General features: G+C 44.7%; 1 protein-coding gene across 1 annotated transcript in view; it reads left to right on the top strand.

Annotated features, from left to right (window-relative positions):
* LOC112262193 (AT-rich interactive domain-containing protein 1B) overlaps positions 1 to 21,505 on the top strand; it is a 338,604-nt gene that overhangs the window by 83,586 nt on the left and 233,513 nt on the right. The window contains 3 exon segments of the mRNA XM_042330089.1: positions 9,705 to 9,764; positions 9,767 to 9,827; positions 9,830 to 9,864. Of these exon segments, the coding sequence (XP_042186023.1) occupies positions 9,705 to 9,764; positions 9,767 to 9,827; positions 9,830 to 9,864 (156 nt within the window).

Genomic DNA, 21,505 nt, shown 5'->3' on the forward strand with positions numbered 1-21,505 from the left:
CTCTATTACAATTATGGTCTGCCTGAGATCACAGAACAGCATGTCCCCTGTTCTGGAGGAAGGGAGGATGGAGGGAGGAGTTTGGCAGGAGATGGGACATGCAACATGCAACATTTGTGAAAACCCCAGTTGCTCTGTGACTGGAATTGGCAGGAGAGCATAGATAGAATGCTGTGTCACAGTTGGCACAGTGCTGCTACCATGATGTGGCTATAATTCAATCGGGAATAGATGAATGGAGGATCTGGTTGAAGCTTATTGGTGGGTCCTGGCTCCTCTGAATGCTCTCATTGGCTCTGTGGGGAAGTAGGGGAACTAAATGAGGATACATTATGTTGGTTTTTAGACTGTTATGAAATCTGTCTCCTTCAGAAAAGAGGGGATTTTGGATTATTAATCCTTTTGGATTATTTTGATTGGCGGAGCAGATTGACTTCCTTGCTGCTCTAACTTTGATTGGTTGTTCCAGACATACTCTGAGTCGATATTCACATAATAATAAGGAATTCCCCTCAACCACACCCACAAATTGGGGAAAAGAAACATTCTTTCCGATTGACCCCCATTGTAAAAGAGCCAACTTCGTAAATGTTTTGTTATACAGAAATAACAAAACATGCTGAAAAGCTGCTGTGTTGTTCAATGAAACCGGATCAAAAATCTCCACCTTAGGTTCGCAATACCCCTATTTGGTGAAATAGAGCCTGCGAGAAGAGACCTGTGGCTTCAGACTATTCGGCGTAGAAGAGTGAAACATGTGGGGACCAGCTGTCCAAGTAGGCTATGTGTGTGTAAAATGTTTCATCACTTGTTTACACAGAGCACGGAGGAGCAGCGCTCCCTCACCTTTTTCAATTTGAGAATACACAGAGCCGGTGAAACTATTTTTGGAAAATGTATTCTGATAAATGTAATTTAATTAACACTAAAATTCTAAATGCATAGGCTATTCCATGATACTGATTGAGATCAATCAAATGATTAGCATGCAGTTGCAGTTTCACTGGCAAAATGTGATAATGGCCTATTTTAAAATAAGGTATGCCTAACTTGGTGTTTGGGGGCAGTCAAATTCCATGTGACCGTTTAGTCACGGTAACTAGGCTTCTCCAAGCTCTGATGGCATCCCCAGCCGCGCCCTCAGAGCATGCGCAGACCAGCTGGCCGGTGTGTTTACGGACATATTCAATCAATCCCTATACCAGTCTGCTGTTCCCACATGCTTCAAGAGGGCCACCATTGTTCCTGTTCCCAAGAAAGCTAAGGTAACTGAGCTAAACGACTACCGCCCCGTAGCACTCACATCCGTCATCATGAAGTGCTTTGAGAGACTAGTCAAGGACCATATCACCTCCACCTACCTGACACCCTTGACCCACTCCAATTTGCTTACCGCCCAAATAGGTCCACAGACGATGCAATCTCAACCACACTGCACACTGCCCTAACCCATCTGGACAAGAGGAATACCTATGTGAGAATGCTGTTCATCGACTACAGCTCGGCATTCAACACCATAGTACCCTCCAAGCTCGTCATCAAGCTCGAGACCCTGGGTCTCGACCCCGCCCTGTGCAACTGGGTACTGGACTTCCTGACGGGCCGCCCCCAGGTGGTGAGGGTAGGCAACAACATCTCCTCCCCGCTGATCCTCAACACTGGGGCCCCACAAGGGTGCGTTCTGAGCCCTCTCCTGTACTCCCTGTACACCCACGACTGCGTGGCCACGCACACCTCCAACTCAATCATCAAGTTTGCAGACGACACAACAGTGGTAGGCTTGATTACCAATAACGACGAGACGGCCTACAGGGAGGAGGTGAGGGCCCTCGGAGTGTGGTGTCAGGAAAATAACCTCACACTCAACGTCAACAAAACTAAGGAGATGATTGTGGACTTCAGGAAACAGCAGAGGGAACACCCCCCCATCCACATCGATGGAACAGTAGTGGAGAGGGTAGCAAGTTTTAAGTTCCTCGGCATACACATCACAGACAAACTGAATTGGTCCACTCACACAGACAGCATTGAGGAAGGCGCAGCAGCGCCTCTTCAACCTCAGGAGGCTGAAGAAATTCGGCTTGTCACCAAAAGCACTCACAAACTTCTACAGATGCACAATCGAGAGCATCCTGGCGGGCTGTATCACCGCCTGGTATGGCAACTGCACCGCCCTCAACCGTAAGGCTCTCCAGAGGGTAGTGAGGTCTGCACAACGCATCACCGGGGCAAACTACCTGCCCTCCAGGACACCTACACCACCCGATGCTACAGGAAGGCCATAAAGATCATCAAGGACATCAACCACCCGAGCCACTGCCTGTTCACCCCGCTGTCATCCAGAAGGCGAGGTCAGTACAGGTGCATCAAAGCTGGGACCGAGAGACTGAAAAACAGCTTCTATCTCAAGGCCATCAGACTGTTAAACAGCCACCGCTAACATTGAGTGGCTACTGCCAACACACTGTCAATGACACTGACTCTACTCCAGCCACTTTAATCATGGGAATTGATGGGAAATGATGTAAATATATCACTAGCCACTTTAAACAATGCTACCTTATATAATGTTACTTACCCTACATTATTCATCTCATGCATACGTAGATACTGTACTCTATATCATCGACTGCATCCTTATGTAATACATGTATCACTAGCCACTTTAACTACGCCACTTGGTTTACATACTCATCTCATATGTATATACTGTACTCGATATCATCTACTGTATCTTGCCTATGCTGCTCTGTACCATCACTCATTCATATATCCTTATGTACATATTCTTTATCCCCTTACACTGTGTATGAGACAGTTTTTTTGGAATTGTTAGTTAGATTACTTGTTCGTTATTACTGCATTGTCGGAACTAGAAGCACAAGCATTTCGCTACACTCGCATTAACATCTGCTAACCATGTGTATGTGACAAATAAAATTTGATTTGATTTGATTTGATGCTGCTGCTGGTTAGTAACCTACCAAACTTGCTAACTGCCTGGTACTCAGGACTCTACAGTACAGTCCCTTTAATCACTCTGACATAAATGCAAATGTTTTAGAAAATCAAGTCAAACACTTCATGAGAGCCCATGAGCTCATGTTACACAACATTTCAATAGGCTATTCAATTGCATGAGAGTTTTGATGGCCTCTATTAAAAAGAGGGGCATCACATCAGCTTTCTATCGGCAAGGCCTACTATATTTATTTCTCAACTTTCCCAATATTAAGCACATTTTTTCGCTTTACAACAGGAGTATAGCCTACCTGTCTTTGAAATGAACCACGGGAAAAGCGTCCTCCATTTGCTATTTAATTGAATAGATTACATGTTTAATTTTTTCCCGACAGGGGCATGATAACGGTCCATTCTATATCAAAACTAATTTCATTTATATATTAATTAGTATATGTAAAGACAACATTAAATAAAAAATTGTCTGATGGGTGACAATATTAGCCTATCACTTGTGAATTATGTATGATGTCCTGCTTGTGCAGTAAGGCAAGAAACTGTGCATGCCTTTTTTTGTTGACCTTTTCAAATCATAGTCGCACACCTCATGTAGCCTCATGTATCCACACCTCATCACAACTAAAATGAAGCACATTAATCCGCTTTATAACCAGTGTAGAGCCTAACATAGGCTGCCTGTGAGTTTCAAGTTTGGGGAAGATCATTTTCACCATAACATTGCACCTTTGTAATAAAGCATTACATGCAGAATTGGATTTGCAATCACTTTTTGAGAACACTGTTTTCCCGCGAATTAATTGCATTTTTGGAACATTCGTGCTTATAGCCTACTGCCTTGTGCACATTGTTGAGCTTATAATGTAAAGAAATAGCCTAATAGTTTATCAACATTTAATCAAACGTTCTGATCTGCTGCATCAGCCTCATTGCTTTTTTGATGCAAGTGGTTGTATTAATTTGGGATCTATTGCCTCCCACAATTGTGCCAGAGTATGTTTGGAATATTTATTTATTGCACAGAAGGAAGGACAAGTTGACCAATAGAATAGGTCAACTTTTGTACTATGTGGGAGAGTAGATTGACACAGGCTAGTGCTCTTGCTGTTCGTTAGGCCTACTCATCTTGTTGGCTGATGAAAAGTAGACTAGGTGTGGACAGTTCTTCTAACAGCTTCAATATGTACCTCGGACTTTCGATAAGAGGGACACGCACAGTTGCGTCCCCGATGTGTCTGTCTTCACTTGTAGTCTATTTCTTAGCTGAAATGCCTATGAGAAGGACCCGATTACATGATGGGCAATGGCTAATAAGAATTGAGATATCTGAGAGAGCCATTTGAATGAGAGGTGCTAAGGAGCATGGCAGGGAATTCAAATGATTATATTCAGCCCACGGGCACAACGACCACTTTGGGCGCAAAAGGCATGGATTCCTTAGGGGGCATTACGGCCACACAAGGGGGATGCCACCGGAAACTTTAAGGCCTGGTGAGAAGTGATTGTCACAAGAAACAAACCAGAGCTCATGCCATTCATGCAACTTTTTTTCAATCATGCAGCCTTCGAATGTATTAAAAATCTAAACATGTAGCCAAACATTTGGATCACAACTAAAGTTGAATAAATACCTCTAAATGAAGCATATAGGAAGACCAGTTTCTTTGTTAACCCCTCAACACAGAATAGCCCCATGTGCTCACTTCCTTGGAAACTGTAGGAAGAAAATGCCCATTCTATTTTATTCAGCTATGTTCAATTGTATTCTTCATACTATAAAATAACACAAAATAATGCCAAGTAATTCTAAGCAAATCTTGTCTGCTAAAATGAACTAGTGTAGCCCACAGCCATATAGCATAGCCATATCAGGGCCTAACAAGGACAACTCAGGGTATACTATTCTGTTCTTCTGAAATAGACTCAATTTTCTTCATGTCATGTTTGTTTAGACCTGTCTAAAATAAATGATGGATTTATTATGATGGTGTAGGCTATATTAAATGGATTTATTATGATGGTGTAGGCTATATTAAATGGATTTATTATGATGGTGTAGGCTATATTAAATGGATTTATTATGATGGTGTAGGCGACATTAAATGGATTTATTATGATGGTGTAGGCGACATTAAATGGATTTATTATGATGGTGTAGGCGACATTAAATGGATTTATTATGATGGTGTAGGCGACATTAAATGGATTTATTATGATGGTGTAGGCGACATTAAATGGATTTATTATGATGGTGTAGGCGACATTAAATGGATTTATTATGATGGTGTAGGCGACATTAAATGGATTTAAATAGACTTTTTAAAATGTAGATTTTCCAAAGGTCTCCATCAGTGTGTCACGCCCTGACGTTAGAGAGGCGTTTTATTTCTCTATTTGGATAGGTCAGGGTGTGATTTGGGGTGGGCATTCTATGTTGTCTATTTCTTTGTTTTGGCCGAGTATGGTTCTCAATCAGAGGCAGCTGTCTATCGTTGTCTCTGATTGGGAATAATACTTAGGCAGATTTTTTCCCAGTGTTTGTGGGTAGTTATTTTCTGTTTAGTCTCTGTTACCTGACAGAACTGTTCGCTTTTGTTCGAGTGTTTTTTGATAATAAAAGGAAATCCTGAACACTTTTCACGCTGCGCTTTGGTCCACTCCTTTCAACGACAGGTGTTATAGAGTGGCTTGTAAGCTACAGTTGAAGTCGGAAGATTACATACACCTTAGCCAAACACATTTAAATTCAGTTTTTCACAATTCCTGACATTTAATCAACAACAAAAAATTCCCTGTCTTAGGTCAGTTAGGATCACCACTTTATTTTAAGAATGTCAGAATAATAGTAGAGTGATTTATTTCAGCTTTTATTTATTTTATCGCATTCCCAGTGGGTCAGAAGTTTACATACACTCAATTAGTATTTGATAGCATTGCCTTTAAATGGTTTAACTTGGGTCAAATGTTTCGGGTAGCCTTCCACAAGCTTCCCACATTAAGTTGGGTGAATTTTGGCCCATTCCTCCTGACAGAGCTGTTATAACTGAGTCAGGTTTGTAGGCCTCCTTGCTCATGCACGCTTTTTCAGTTCTGCCCACACGCCTTCAGGTGTTTGGAAATTGCTCCCAAGGATGAACCAGACTTGTGGAGGTCTACAATTTTTTTCTGAGGTCTTGGCTGATTTCTTTTGATTTTCCCATGATGTCAAGCAAGAGGCACTGAGTTTGAAGGTAGGCCTTGAAATACATCCACTGGTACACCTCCAATTGACTCAAATGATGTCAATTAGCCTATCAGAAGCTTCTAAAGCCATGACATCATTTTTTGGAATTTTCCAAGCTGTTTAAAGGCACAGTCAACTTAGTGTATGTAATCTTCTGACCCACTGGAATTGTGATACAGTGAATTATAAGTGAAATAATCTGTCTGTAAACAATTATTGGAAAAATGACTTGTGTCATGCACAAAGTAGATGTCCTCACCGACTTGCCAAAACTAAAGTTTGTTAACAAGAAATTTGTGGAGTGGTTTAAAAACGAGTTTTAATGACTCCAACCTAAGTGTATGTAAACTTCCAACTTCAACTGTATGTGTTGAAGCCAGGAGATGACCGTTACTTACTTGACAATCATCGGCTGACAAAATTGCTTGACTGCCACAGCCCTATTTGAGGGTATCAAAAATATAACATTTTCTTGAGACAATATGTGTGGGCATAGGCAGACATTGCAATTTGAGGATGCATTGTATGCATATTCGATATAGGTTATTCAATAGGCTATATCTGTCGGTACAGAGTTTGATTGAGGAAATTATGACGTAAGTTAAAACTTCTTATGGCTGCAGGGGCAGTATTGAGTAGCTTGGGTGAAAGGTGCCCAGAGGTGCCCAGAGTAAATGGCCTGCTCCTCAGTCCCCGTTGCTAATATATGCATATTATTATTAGATAGAAAACACTCTGAAGTTTCTAAAACTGTTTGAATGATGTCTGTGAGTATAACAGAACTCATATGGCAAGGCAAAAACCTGAGAAGAAATCCAAACAGGAAGTGGGAAATCTGAGGTTGGTCGATTTTCAACCCAGCACCTATTGAATACACAGTGGGATATTGATCAAGTTGCACATCCTAGGGCTTCCGCTAGATGTCAACCGTCTTTAGAAACTTGAATGAGGCTTCCACTGTGTTGTGGAGCCGGATGGGAGCTGTTTGAGTCAGTGGTCTGGCAGAGAGCCAGGTCTAGGTCATACGCATTTCACATGATAGCGACCTGCGTTCCATTGCTTCTCTACAGACATAGGAATTCTCCGGTTGGAACGTTATTGAAGATTTATGATAACACCATCCTAAAGATTGATTCTATACGTAGTTTGACAAGTTTCTTCGACCTGTAATATAACTTTTTGAAGTTTTTGTCTGACGTTCGGCTTGGCCTGCACGAGCGTTTGGATTTGTGTACTAAATGCGCTAACAAAAGTAGCTACTTGGACATAAATAATGGACATTATCGAACAAATCAAGCATTTATTTGCGATTCCTGGGATTCCTGTGCATTCTGATGAAGATCATCAAAGGTCAGGGAATATTTTTAATGTGATTTCTGATTTCTGTTGACTCCAACATGGCGGATAATTGTATTTTATTTCTAAGCGCCGTCTCAAATTATTGCATGGTTTGCTTTTTTTGAAAACAATTTTGAAACACAGTGGTTGCATTAAGGAGAGGTATATCTATATTTCCATGTCTAACAATTGTATTTTCATCGACATTTATAATGAGTAAAACAATATAAGATACATGTATGTTTGAGGAATGTTTAAGGGATTTCTGTTGTTTTGAATTTGGCACCCTGCACTTTCACTGGCTGTTGTCATATCGATCCCGTTAACGGGATTACAGCCCTAAGAAGCTGTCTTCTTGGTGACAGGGGGGCAATATTGAGTAGCTTGGATGAATAAGGTGCCCAGAGTAAATAAGGTGCCTGCTACTCTGTCCCAGATGCTAATATATGCATATTATTAGTAGTATTGGATAGAAAACACTCTGAAGTTTCTAAAACTGTTTGAATGATGTCTGTGAGTATAACACAACTCATATGGCAGGCGAAAACCTGAGACAAATCCAACCAGGAAGTGGGAAATCTGAGGTTTGTAGTTTAATTTAAGTGATTGCCTATCCAATATGCTGTGTCTATGGGGCCAGATTGCACTTCTCAAGGCTTTCAGCAGATGTCAACAGTCTTTAGAAAGTTGTTTGAGGCTTCTATTGTGGAAGGTGGTTGAATAAGAGCTGTTTCAACAAGTGGACTAGGCTGAGGCCAATCAGTTGTTTACTGCGTGGTTACGCGGGCGCGCCGTTCCTTCTTTTTCCTCTGTAATGTTATGATATTTTTTAAATTTGGTCATATAATTATTGGCAACTTATAATATTGTCATACAATTATATAAAACATTTATATGGGTTTCATACCAATGTTTTGTAAAAATAGCCTCTGAAATATCTGTAAAGTGACCATAAATGTCTACGTTGTTGTTTTCTTGGAAAGCTGTGAGTGCTATTATATGATACAATATCAGTAATTGTTGCATTTACAACTTTATCAAATGATGTCAGCCAGTGTCTGGCTGTGGACTGACTGCATTGTTTAAACGGAATGTTGGCATGTTGGCAGTTAACTTGAAAAATGTATGGAATCATTCCTCAAAGACTGGCTGGCTAGCTAGCTAACAAACATACAGTGCAAATAAATTCTTCAAATTCATTATTTTACACAATATCTTATCACAGCACTGTCAATCCTTGGTTGACCAACTCCCTGACCAAAATGGCTGACATTCATCCCATCATAAGAAGGTTCATGACCATTCTAGTATTCTAATTCCAAATTCTACAGTCCCAGTCAGTATTAGGGTGCGTTTGTAAATTGACTCTGGAGTGACATGGGGCACTCAGAGTGTGCGTTCGTAAATTGTGAGCGTTGTCAGATTGTCAGATGGTAAATTCAGAGTGTTTCACTCTCTGAGCATTCAGAGCGCATACTGGACGCTCTGGCCGATGAGTAGGGTTGATCCGAGCGTTCTGACCTCACAACCGCAGTCAAGCACCCAAGCTAACTTCCTAAAGTTAGCTAGCTTGCTAGCTACTTCCAGACATAAATGAGAGTACACCACACTCTGGCCATTTTTCTACAAGAGCTGGTTGGGCTGTTTTTATGTTTTTCAGAGAGTTGGTGTCTAAAACTGTGCTGCTGGCAACAATTTAATTATGCTTTATTGCAGACATTGGCCGTTTTCAACAGGTGTTGAGCGTTTGTAAATTCATCAGTTATTCTGCGCTCTGGTACACTCAGACGAGAGTGCTCTGAAATCGGAGTAGATAGCAAAAGGGAATTTACAAACATACCCTTAGATACAATTAGTAAGTGCAGTGGTGTAGTACCATTTTTTTAGGTGAGGGAGCGCAATGTCTTTTTAAGAACAAATTCTTATTTACAATGACAATCTAGGAACAGTGGGTTAACTGCCTTGTTCAGGGGCAGAACAACACATTTTTACCTTGTCAGCTCAGGGATTTGATCTAGCAACTTTTTGCTTACAGGTCCAATGCTCTAACCACTAGGCTACCTGCCGCCCCATAGCCCCTCTAGTAATTTAATAGGATATCTATGGTTCCAGCAGAGGGTAGGTGCTAGCTACTCTAACTGTTGTATGATTGGTTGTATTCCAGCAGGGTCCCCCCCAGTATGGCCAGCAGGGTATAGGAGGATACAGCCAGCAGCAGCAGCAACAGCAGGGAACGACCCGGGACCCTACTTCAGTCCCCCCCAGCAGAACCCTACCCCCCCTTCACAGCCCCCTACCTGCCACCCCACGCCCCACCTCAGCAGGTAAGACATCGCTTCGGAAAGAAGTTCACCTTATGCACAGATCTAGGATCAGTTTACTTTCCCCAAATATGAACTTTTATAGTCAGTGGGTAAATGTAAAACTGTGTAGATCAGTGTCTAAGGGCCACGTTGTTCTGTTCTGTGAGGACTGCTATCCTAGAATGCTTTTCTCCCACATAGGCCTCCTGTGGTGTGTGTGTGTGTGTGTGTGTGTGTGTGTGTGTGTGTGTGGTGTGGTGTGCGTGTGTGTATGTGTGTGTGTGAGAAGGCATTAGCCTCCTTCTCAGTAATGCTGGCATTGTTTCCCACTGTCGGACAAGAGTCTGACTCTGTCCCCACAGGTCTGATGAGTCGTCCAGATTAATCATGAGGGCTATTTCTGGCGTTTCCTGCTTCCCCTACCTTTGCACACGCAAACGCAGTCACATACACACAGACACACACACACACACACACGCGCATGCACGCACGCACGCACACACACACACACACACACACACACACACACACACACACACACACACACACACACACACACACACACACACACACACACACACACACACACACACACACACACACACACACAGTGGGACCACATAGACAGATCTCGGTCCAGGCCTCTCACGTTGATGCTGTCAGCCATGTGGCCTGGAGGTCTGGGGTGGGTTTACTGTCAGCCAGAACTCTGTGTGTGTCTGTGTGGGTTGTGGGAGGAGTTGGGTGGGGCTGTTTTTTTCTTCGTATACTACTTATATTGGAAGAGAGTGAGTCCACAGTTCTGAAAAGGGAGAATGGAGGAAGGGGCGGTGGATAACCCTGGAGGCTTGGACATGTGAATGCTGGGTTGAGTCAGTGTGGGGGGCTCCAGGATTTTAGTTGAGAACCAGAGTTCAGAAGGATATGGCCAGAGAAAGAATGCATTCAGTCAAATAGACTAGAGGATTGCGTGGGTTCTGCCCCTCTTACAAATTGGGCTGCATTTAAACTACTTTGGATTACACAGTCCAGCTGAGTCTTTCACAATGTGGGCTGGGAGGTTAGCACCCCCCCTCTCTCTCTCTATCTCACTCTCTCTCTCTCTCTCTATCTCTCTCTCTTTCTGTAGACTGGAGCAAGGTGAGGTGGGTCAGCCAGGCTCAGGGCTATTTGGATTGAGGAATACTGAATGAGCTAGCCAGTGCAGAGCCTACTACCCACCGGGCACACACTGGTTAAATCAACGCTGTTTCCACGTCATTTCAATTACATTGTGTTGAACCAACGTGGAATAGACGTTGAATTGACGCCTGTGCCCAGTCAGCACACAGCCCACTACAGCACACAGCCTGCATGCCTTGGCCCCAGGATTACACTCCATACCTATTTGGGGCTCTAAAGATTTGGTGCGAAATATTAATAGGTCAGTGGAGGATGTAGAGTAGTCTAAGAAGGTGGAGGTAAGATGGATTATGGTTTCTGCAATGTTCCAATACAAAAGGAGTGTGTGTGCGAGCATGTGTGTTTGTTTTACAATAGAGAGAGTACTACCTTCGTTCCCCCTGACCTATGTTATTGTGGCTGTATGATTGGGAGCTCATCTCAGCTCCCAGTCATAAAGAAAGGTCACCATTCGACCTTTTTACAGCATTCTGTGCCGATCAATGAAAACACACAGCACTGTAAGAGAGATTAGGATGTCATTGTGGTTGTGACCCCTCTCCCAAGACCTCTACTTACCAAAGGATAGAAGTTCCACCCTGTGTGATTTGGGTGGTTAGCCATTCCTCTCCACATCCATGAGCCCAGGTGAGAGGACATCCTTCACTTGATTGAGTGATTGCAGCTTCTTTGACATCATATTTGCTGTGAAACACAAGGTTCCTTCAGAAAAGGCAGGAAGCCTAGTGGTTAGAGCGTTGGACTAGTAACCGAAAGGTTGCAAGACCGGATCCCTGAGCTGACCAGGTAAAAATCTGTCGAACTGCACCTGAACAAGGCAGTTAACCCACTGTTCCTAGGCCATCATTGAAAATATGTTTCACTGGCTTTCTGATTCTGACCTATCAGCTGATGCTTCAAAACATCTCAGAACTACAGCTTCATTGATGAGGGGGAATGAAAACCATTGGTCTTTCTTATAGTCTCAAGTAATTCATGAATTGTTGTAAGAACTCCTAACAGCAGAGTACCTCTGACAGCTGGGTTGCTAACCCGGTCATCTTCTACCTGCTCCCTGCCTTCCTGTCACCAACGGGTCTTATTCTCTCTACATCTGCTTTGATAAGACCAAACACTCTGACATGTTCCTCTCTGCCTCCCTCACTAAGAAGGCTCTTCTCTTTGTGTGTGTGTGTGTGTGTGCTCGCTTCCCCAGCAGATAGACAGACACCTTTCCTTCTCCGGCTGCCATTCTCTTATCTTCCTAGGTAGCTAGGAGTGTGTTTCGTAGTGACTGAAACATCCATGCCCAAGTTGCTACAGTATCTAGGTCCTTTATCTAACTGGGGGTTGCAGAGTGTGAAAGGACTACTCCAGTGTGAGGATTTGTGGTGTTGTTCACACTGTTACCAGGCAGGGCCATCGATTGGTTACACCTTAAGCCAGGGATCATCAACTAGATTCAGCCGCGGGCCGAATTTTCTTGGGCGAATGGTCAGGGGTCTAGAACGAAATTACAAATAACTTGTAGACTATAATTTGACCGCAATAATCCCAAACAGATATATTTGACTAAAACATTATAATTTCAAACATCTGTAGACGATCACGTGTCTCTCTATTATATGTGTGAATACTTGGGAACAGATTTCCTAAATAAAAGTCACTTGGAGCTGAGTTCCTGGTGTTTTTACACTCTTTTATGTCCAACAATTAATTAAAAAAAAATGTTTTTTATCTATATATTTTTGCTCAGAAAACGGCCAAATAAAACCACCAGTTGGGAAACTCTGCCTTCATCTATGACAATTTGTTGTAGTTTCTGAGGAGTGACAAACAAAGATTTCACAAACAAGAAGTGTACTTTATTGGTCCTCATTTCTTCAATGAAAGTGTCCAGTCTGTTCCTCTGTGAGACTGCTTATCTCTAGGGCTGTTTCCTGTTTCCTGTATTACTTCCAACTTCCATCTTCTCTCTGAGCTGCTGCTGGCCCCACTGTGCTCTGCTCTGCTGTGCTTTGCTCTGCTGTGCTCTGCTCTGCTGTGCTCTACTCTGCTCTGCTGTGCTTTGCTCTGCTGTGCTCTGCTCTGCTGTGCTCTGCTCTGCGGTGCTCTGCTCTGCTGTGCTCTGCTCTGCTATGCTCTGCGGTGCTCTGCTCTGCGGTGCTCTGCTCTGCTGTGCTTTGCTCTGCTCTGCTGTGCTTTGCTCTACTGTGCTCTGCTGTGCTCTGCTCTGCTGTGCTTTGCTCTGCTGTGCTCTGCTGTGCTCTGCTCTGCTGTACTTTGCTCTGCTGTGCTCTGCTCTGCTGTGCTTTGCTCTGCTGTGCTCTGCTGTGCTCTGCTCTGCTCTGCTGTGCTCTGCTCTGCGGTGGACCATATCACCTCCACCCTACCTGACACCCTTGACCCACTCCAATTTGCTTACCGCCCAAATAGGTCCACAGACGATGCAATCTCAACCACACTGCACACTGCCCTAACCCATCTGGACAAGAGGAATACCTATGTGAGAATGCTGTTCATCGACTACAGCTCGGCATTCAACACCATAGTACCCTCCAAGCTCGTCATCAAGCTCGAGACCCTGGGTCTCGACCCCGCCCTGTGCAACTGGGTACTGGACTTCCTGACGGGCCGCCCCCAGGTGGTGAGGGTAGGCAACAACATCTCCTCCCCGCTGATCCTCAACACTGGGGCCCCACAAGGGTGCGTTCTGAGCCCCCTCCTGTACTCCCTGTTCACCCACGACTGCGTGGCCATGCACGCCTCCAACTCAATCATCAAGTTTGCGGACGACACAACAGTGGTAGGCTTGATTACCAACAACGACGAGACGGCCTACAGGGAGGAGGTGAGGGCCCTCGGAGTGTGGTGTCAGGAAAATAACCTCACACTCAACGTCAACAAAACTAAGGAGATGATTGTGGACTTCAGGAAACAGCAGAGGGAACACCCCCATCCACATCGATGGAACAGTAGTGGAGAGGGTAGCAAGTTTTAAGTTCCTCGGCATACACATCACAGACAAACTGAATTGGTCCACTCACACAGACAGCATCGTGAGGAAGGCGCAGCAGCGCCTCTTCAACCTCAGGAGGCTGAAGAAATTCGGCTTGTCACCAAAAGCACTCACAAACTTCTACAGATGCACAATCGAGAGCATCCTGGCGGGCTGTATCACCGCCTGGTATGGCAACTGCACCGCCCTCAACCGTAAGGCTCTCCAGAGGGTAGTGAGGTCTGCACAACGCATCACCGGGGGCAAACTACCTGCCCTCCAGGACACCTACACCACCCGATGCTACAGGAAGGCCATAAAGATCATCAAGGACATCAACCACCCGAGCCACTGCCTGTTCACCCCGCTGTCATCCAGAAGGCGAGGTCAGTACAGGTGCATCAAAGCTGGGACCGAGAGACTGAAAAACAGCTTCTATCTCAAGGCCATCAGACTGTTAAACAGCCACCACTAACATTGAGTGGCTACTGCCAACACACTGTCAATGACACTGACTCTACTCCAGCCACTTTAATCATGGGAATTGATGGGAAATGATGTAAATATATCACTAGCCACTTTAAACAATGCTACCTTATATAATGTTACTTACCCTACATTGTTCATCTCATATGCATACGTTGATACTGTACTCTATATCATCGACTGCATCCTTGTGTAATACATGTATCACTAGCCACTTTAACTATGCCACTTGGTTTACATACTTATCTCATATGTATATACTGTACTCGATATCATCTACTGTATCTTGCCTATGCTGCTCTGTACCATCACTCATTCATATATCCTTATGTACATATTCTTTATCCCCTTACACTGTGTATAAGACAGTAGTTTTTTTTGGAATTGTTAGTTAGATTACTTGCTCGTTATTACTGCATTGTCGGAACTAGAAGCACAAGCATTTCGCTACACTCGCATTAACATCTGCTAACCATGTGTATGTGACAAATAAAATTTGATTTGATTTGATTTGATTTGCTCTGCTCTGCTGTGCTTTGCTCTGCTCTGCTGTGCTCTGCTCTGCTGTGCTCTGCTGTGCTCTGCTCTGCTGTGCTCTGCCCTACGGTGCTCTGCTGTGCTGTGCTCTGCTCTACGGTGCTCTGCTCTGCTGTGCTCTGCTTTGCTGTTCTCTGCCCTACGGTGCTCTGCTCTGCTGTGCTGTGCTCTGCTCTACGGTGCTCTGCTCTGCTGTGCTCTGCTGTGCTCTGCTCTGCTGTGCTCTGCCCTACGGTGCTCTGCTCTGCTGTGCTCTGCTCTACGGTGCTCTGCTGTGCTGCTCTGCTGTGCTCTGCTGTGCTCTGCTCCACGGTGCTCTTCTGTGCTCTGCTCTACGGTGCTCTGCTCTGCTGTGCTCTGCTCTGCTGTGCTCTGCTCTGCTGTGCTCTGCTCTGCTGTGCTCTGCTGTGCTCTGCTGTGCTCTGCTCTACGGTGCTCTGCTCTGCTGTGCTCTGCTCTACGGTGCTCTGCTCTGCTGTGCTCTGCTCTACGGTGCTCTGCTCTGCTGTGCTCTGCTCTGCTGTGCTCTGCTCTACGGTGCTCTGCTCTACGGTGCTCTGCTCTGCTGTGCTCTGCTGTGCTCTGCTCTGCTGTGCTCTGCTCCACGGTGCTCTGCTCTGCTGTGCTCTGCTCTGCTGTGCTCTGCTCTACGGTGCTCTGCTGTGCTCTGCTCTACGGTGCTCTGCTGTGCTCTGCTCTACGGTGCTCTGCTCTACGGTGCTCTGCTCTGCTGTGCTCTGCTCTGCTGTGCTCTGCTGTGCTCTGCTCTACGGTGCTCTGCTCTGCTGTGCTGTGCTCTGCTGTGCTCTGCTCTACGGTGCTCTGCTCTGCTGTGCTCTGCTCTGCTGTGCTCTGCTCTACGGTGCTCTGCTCTGCTGTGCTGTGCTCTACGGTGCCCTGCTCTGCTGTGCTCTGCTCTACGGTGCTCTGCTCTACAGTGCTCTGCTCTACGGTGCTCTGCTCTACGGTGCTCTGCTCTGCTGTGCTCTGCTCTGCTGTGCTCTGCTCTACGGTGCTCTGCTCTGCTGTGCTCTGCTCTGCTGTGCTCTGCTCTACGGTGCTCTGCTCTGCTGTGCTCTGCTCTGCTGTGCTCTGCTCTACGGTGCTCTGCTCTGCTGTGCTCTGCTCTACGGTGCTCTGCTCTACGGTGCTCTGCTCTGCTGTGCTGTGCTCTACGGTGCCCTGCTCTGCTGTGCTCTGCTCTACGGTGCTCTGCTCTACGGTGCCCTGCTCTGCTGTGCTCTGCTCTGCTGTGCTCTGCTCTACGTGCTCTGCTCCAAGGTTAATTAAAACACTGTCACATTGGCTGGCTGCCCGCCTTTACCGCTACTCCTGCTCTCGCTGCCACCCACGACCACCGATAGCACGCTACATGGCGCAGTGTACCCGAGGATGCCACGGCAACAACTGACTGGGAGAGGGGGGATGGAGGGAGGGAGGGAGAGAGAGAAGGGGGAGGGTGTGGGAGAGGCAGGGCTATTCAAAGTTCAATGTCATTAATTGGTCAGCATTTGAATATTAACTGAGAAATCTGTTAATTAACTGGATAATAAAAGTGCTTCTTCGACTGGGAGGGGAGAGAGAGAGGGATGAAGGGAGGGAGGGCTGTGGGAATAGAGGGCATATGGCAGAGGAAGCTGGGTGCCAGGCGATAAGAGGGACCCATCCGTGGTATAGGTTTGGCCACTGTAATTTGCAGGAGCTGCTTTAATTGTCATAACCTTTTAAATGGCATAGTTTATCAGAGTCCTCTAAATGTCCCTTCGTATCGCCACGGTAACCAGCACAGTGCTCCTATTGGCTGCCTGAAACAAGCACTTAAGCCTGATGAGATTAGAAAAAAATAGAAAGGCAGAAAAAAACGGTTAGTTAGATTTTTTTTGGGGGGGGGTTCTGTCGGTTGGATTGGGTTTTTAGTTGTGTGTTTGCACATCTCTGCTGACTGACACTTTCTAATTGCGTGTCTGGAATGCGTTGTGGTGTTTTTCTGATTTATGTTTGTATGTACCATTGTGATTCAAATGCAATTGCGAGGTGTTTTTTGAAAGGGTTTGAACAGTCTTAATCACACTGTAGAGGGTAGTATTTAGCGCTCTGGGGGGGGGAGGTCCCTCCCTGCCTGGCTCTCTGTTACTGGGCTGGGTAATGGTTGTAGAGCGAGGATCAGTACTGCAGCGGATATGGGTAGTGTATGCACACACGTATCCTTTCAAAAGGGATCGCAACATATTAGTCGTTGCATTAACCAAAATCTGTGAGGCAGTCAGTCAGTCCGTTGTCCTTTCTACTCTAGAGGGACTGCTGCACTGTCTTTCAGTCCTGTCTGATCCAAGCTGTCAGTTAATACTGAATCTAGTTTCTGCATTACAGGCCTTAATAAGAGCTGCCATTTTCTCCCTGGCAACTCCTCTCTCTCTCCCTACTGTAATATTGTGCAACTTGCTGATTGCTTCAATTATGGCATCCCAATCTGAGGTGCCATTGTTGTCTGTGCTAATGATGTGCAGGACCATGAATATGGATGGCCTGCATCTCCCCTCCCCACTCCTCACCCTCTACTCTACTCTCCTCTCTGCTTCTGCCTGCCTGTCTTTGTCTGTCCCTGTTCCCTGTTCTCTGTCATGTCTCTGATGTGCTGTGCTTTGTGTACACAGACGTGCGTTTGTATTTATAAACGCCATGATTTTCCCATCCTCTGCTTTAAATATGAACGCTAAAAATATCCCCAACAAGAACAATCAGAAGCAGACACGCTCACATACGGGCGCACACACACACTCACACGCACACACACACACACATGGCTCAGGTGAAGCAGGCATGAGAGGATCCATCCTCTGGCCAGTGTGATTCAACTCAGTTTGGCTGTTAGAAGTGTCACTGTCTCTCTGTGGTGCTCCCATCACTCTTCTACATCTTCTGTGTGAAGTACATGACAGTACTGTGTGTATCTATCTGGTGACGCTCCGTATCACCCACTGTTATATCTTTCTCCCTATTGTTCTACCTCACACTCTCTCTCTCTTTTGCTCTCTCTCTCTCTCTCTTTCTCTCTCTCTACCTCTCCCCCTCTCTCTTTTGCTCTCTCTCTCTCTCTCTCTTTCTCTCTCTCTACCTCCCCCCCATCTCTCTCTCTCTCTCTCTCTCTCTTTTTGCTCTCTCTCTCTCTCTCTTTCTCTCTCTCTACCTCTCCCCCCTCTCTCTTTTGCTCTCTCTCTCTCTCTCTCTTTCTCTCTCTCTACCTCCCCCTCTCTCTCTCTCTCTCTTTCTCTCTACCTCTCTCTCTCTCTTTCTCTCTCTCTACCTCTCTCTCTCTTTCTCTCTCTCTCTCTCTCTCTCTCTCTCTCTCTCTCTCTTTTCTCTCTCTCTACCTCTCTCTCTCTTTCTCTGTCTCTCCCTCTCTCTCTCTCTCTCTTTCTCTCTCTCTCTCTCTCTCTCTCTCTCTCTCTCTCTCTCTCTTTCTCTCTCTCTACCTCTCTCTCTCTTCTCTCTCTCTCTCTCTCTCTCTCTCTCTCTCTCTCTCTCTTTCTCTCTCTCTACCTCTCTCTCTCTTTCCCTCTCTCTCCTCTGCTTTCACCCTCTACAACATAGTCTCCCTCCCCTCCTTCCCTATTTCCCACTCCCTTCCTCCCTCCTTTCTGTCCTCTCTGTGTGAAGAGGTGACAGGCATGGGGAGGTTGCCCAGTGGAAATCCGAACTAGCTGTCCTCAGGGGGCCAGGGATAGACTGGGGCCACTGGGCTTTTTAAAGACGCGCAATTAAGCTTAATTTTTAATGAATATTAATGGAATTAGTGGCAGATTGGCAGAGATCTGCATCTGTGACGGTGTGGGAATAACATTCATTTGGTAGTCATGAGGCAGGAGAGACGGAGGCAAGGATGGATAGATGGAAGGAAAGAGAGAGAGAAGAGGAGAGGGCCCTGCCACTGACAGATACTGTATATCTTTCATTTATGAATGCTTTCTATCCATCTCCAAGCCCAGACAAACAGCCTACTCACCAGTTATCAGTCTATATATGTAATACTAACTCCTAACTCCCCATGGCTGTCTAACATAATTTCAGTCAGATTCCTGCATTCCCTCATGTACTTCAAATCCTTTTCTTCAATACCCTCTTTTCTATTACGCTAAGATGTAGCCTTGTTAAAAACACTGTGTGCGTGTGTGTGTGTGTGTGTGTGTGTGTGTGTGTGTGTGTGTGTGTGTGTGTGTGTGTGTGTGTGTGTGTGTGTGTGTGTGTGTGTGTGTGTGTGTGTGAAGACAGGAATAAGTGTAGCTCCAGGCGTAAGGTGTGGAGGAGTGGATGATATTCTAGCTGCTCATCATAGCTTCTAAATTAGCTCAGAAATGACTATTTTTAAGAAAATGACTAAAAATACATGGAGCAAAATTAGACTAACCTCACTTTGGCTGTACTCATTGATTATCTCTCTTGCTCCCTCTTTCTCTCTCCCTCTGTCTCTCTCTATTGCTCTCTCTCCCACTCTCTCTCTCCCTCTGTCTCACTCTCAGTCTGTGTAATCTGAGGGAAATATGTGTCTAATATGGTCATATATTTGGCAGGAGGTCAGGAAGTGTAGCTCAGTTTCCACCTCATTTTGTGGGCAGTGTGCACACAGCCTGTCTTCTCTTGAGAGCCAGGTCTGCCAAACTGCAGCGTTTCTCAATAGCAAGCTATGCTCACTGAGTCTGTCGATAGTCAAAGCTTTCCTTAAGTTTGGGTCTGTCACAGTGGTCAGGTACTGTACTCTGTGTACTCTCTGTTTAGGGCCAAACAGCATTATAATTTGCTCTGTTTTTTGTTCATTCTTTCCAATGTGTCAAGTAATTATCTTTTGGATTTCTAATGATATGGTTAGGTCTAATTGTGTTGCTGTCCTGGAGCTCTGTGGGGTCTGTTTGTGTTTGTGAACAGAGCCCCAGGACCAGCTTGCTTAGAAGACTCTTCTCCAGGTTCATCTCTCTGTAGGTGATGGGTCTGTTATGGAAGGTTTGGGAATAGCTTCCTTTTAGGAGGTTGTAGAATTGAACGTCTCTTTTTTGGATTTTGATAATTAGCGGGTATCGGCGTAATTCTGCTCTGCATGCATTATTTGGCCTTGTAATTTGTACACAGAGGATGTTTTTGCAGAATTCTGCATGCAGAAGTTGTATTTGTGGTCCTGGCAACTGGACCTTTTTTGGAACACCATTATTTTTGTCTTACTGAGATTTACTGTCAGGGCCCAGGTCTGACTGAATCTGTGCAGAAGATCTAGGTGCTGCCGTAGGCCCTCCTCGGTAGAGGACAGAAGCACCAGATCATCAGCAAACAGTAAACATTTTACTTCAGATTCTAGTAGGGTGAGGCCGAGTGCTGCAGACTGTTCTAGTGCCGTCGCCAATTCGTTGATATATATGTTGAAGAGGGTGGGGCTTAAGCTGACATTTTTAACTGCACACTTGTTGTTTATGTACATGGATTTTATAATGTTGTATGTTTGTCCCCCAACACCACTTTCCATCAATTTGTGTAGCAGACTCCCATGCCAAATTGAGTCAAAAGCTTTTTTGAAATCAACAAAGTATGAGAAGAGTTTGCCTTTGACATTTGCTCAGTACATTGTTTTCACTGAGGAAATGTACAAGTCTGCTGTTAATGATAATGCAGAGGATTTTCCCAAGGCAGCTGTTGACGCATATCCCACGGTAGTTATTGGGGTCAAATCTATCTCCACTTTTGTGGATTAGGGTGATCAGTCCTTGGTTCCAAATATTGGGGAAGATGCCAGCGCTAAGGATGATGTTAAAGAGTTTTAGTGTAGCCAATTGGAATTTGTTGTCTGTATATTTTAGCATTTCATTGAGGATACCATCAACACCACATGCCTTTTTGGGTTGGAGGGTTTGCATTTTGTCCTGTAGTTCATTAAATGTAATTGGACAATCCAATGGGTTCTGTTAGTTTTTAATAGTTTATTCTAAGATTTGAATTTTATAATATATATGTTTTTGTTGTTTGTTATTTGTTATAGGGCCAAAAAGATTGGAGAAGTGGTTTACCCATACATCTCCGGTTTGGATAGATAACTCCTTGTGTTGTTGATTGTTTAGAGTTTTCCAATATCCTCAGAAGTGGTTAGTCTATGGGTTCTTCAATTACATTGAGCTGTTACTTCTTTTTCCATAGCGTATTTCTGTATTGTTTTAGTGATTCACCATAGTGAAGGCGTAGACTCAGGTTTTCTGGGTCTCTATGTTTTTGGTTGGATCATTTTCTCAATTTCTTTCTTATGTTTTGCATTCTTCATCAAACCATTTGTGACTCACCACCTAGATTCGGTCTCATGTAGCAAAATGTGTAATAGTGTTTTTTACATTGGATAAAAGTAGAGACTAAGAGCTACAAAATGGTATATCATACTGCATTGTTGAGGAACAATGGGAAAGTAATTATTGTAAACTTGTAAACTCACTTTTGAGAAAATGGCCTTTG

Source organism: Oncorhynchus tshawytscha, linkage group LG11, assembly GCF_018296145.1.
Source record: "Oncorhynchus tshawytscha isolate Ot180627B linkage group LG11, Otsh_v2.0, whole genome shotgun sequence".
Taxonomy (NCBI): Eukaryota; Metazoa; Chordata; class Actinopteri; order Salmoniformes; family Salmonidae; genus Oncorhynchus; species Oncorhynchus tshawytscha.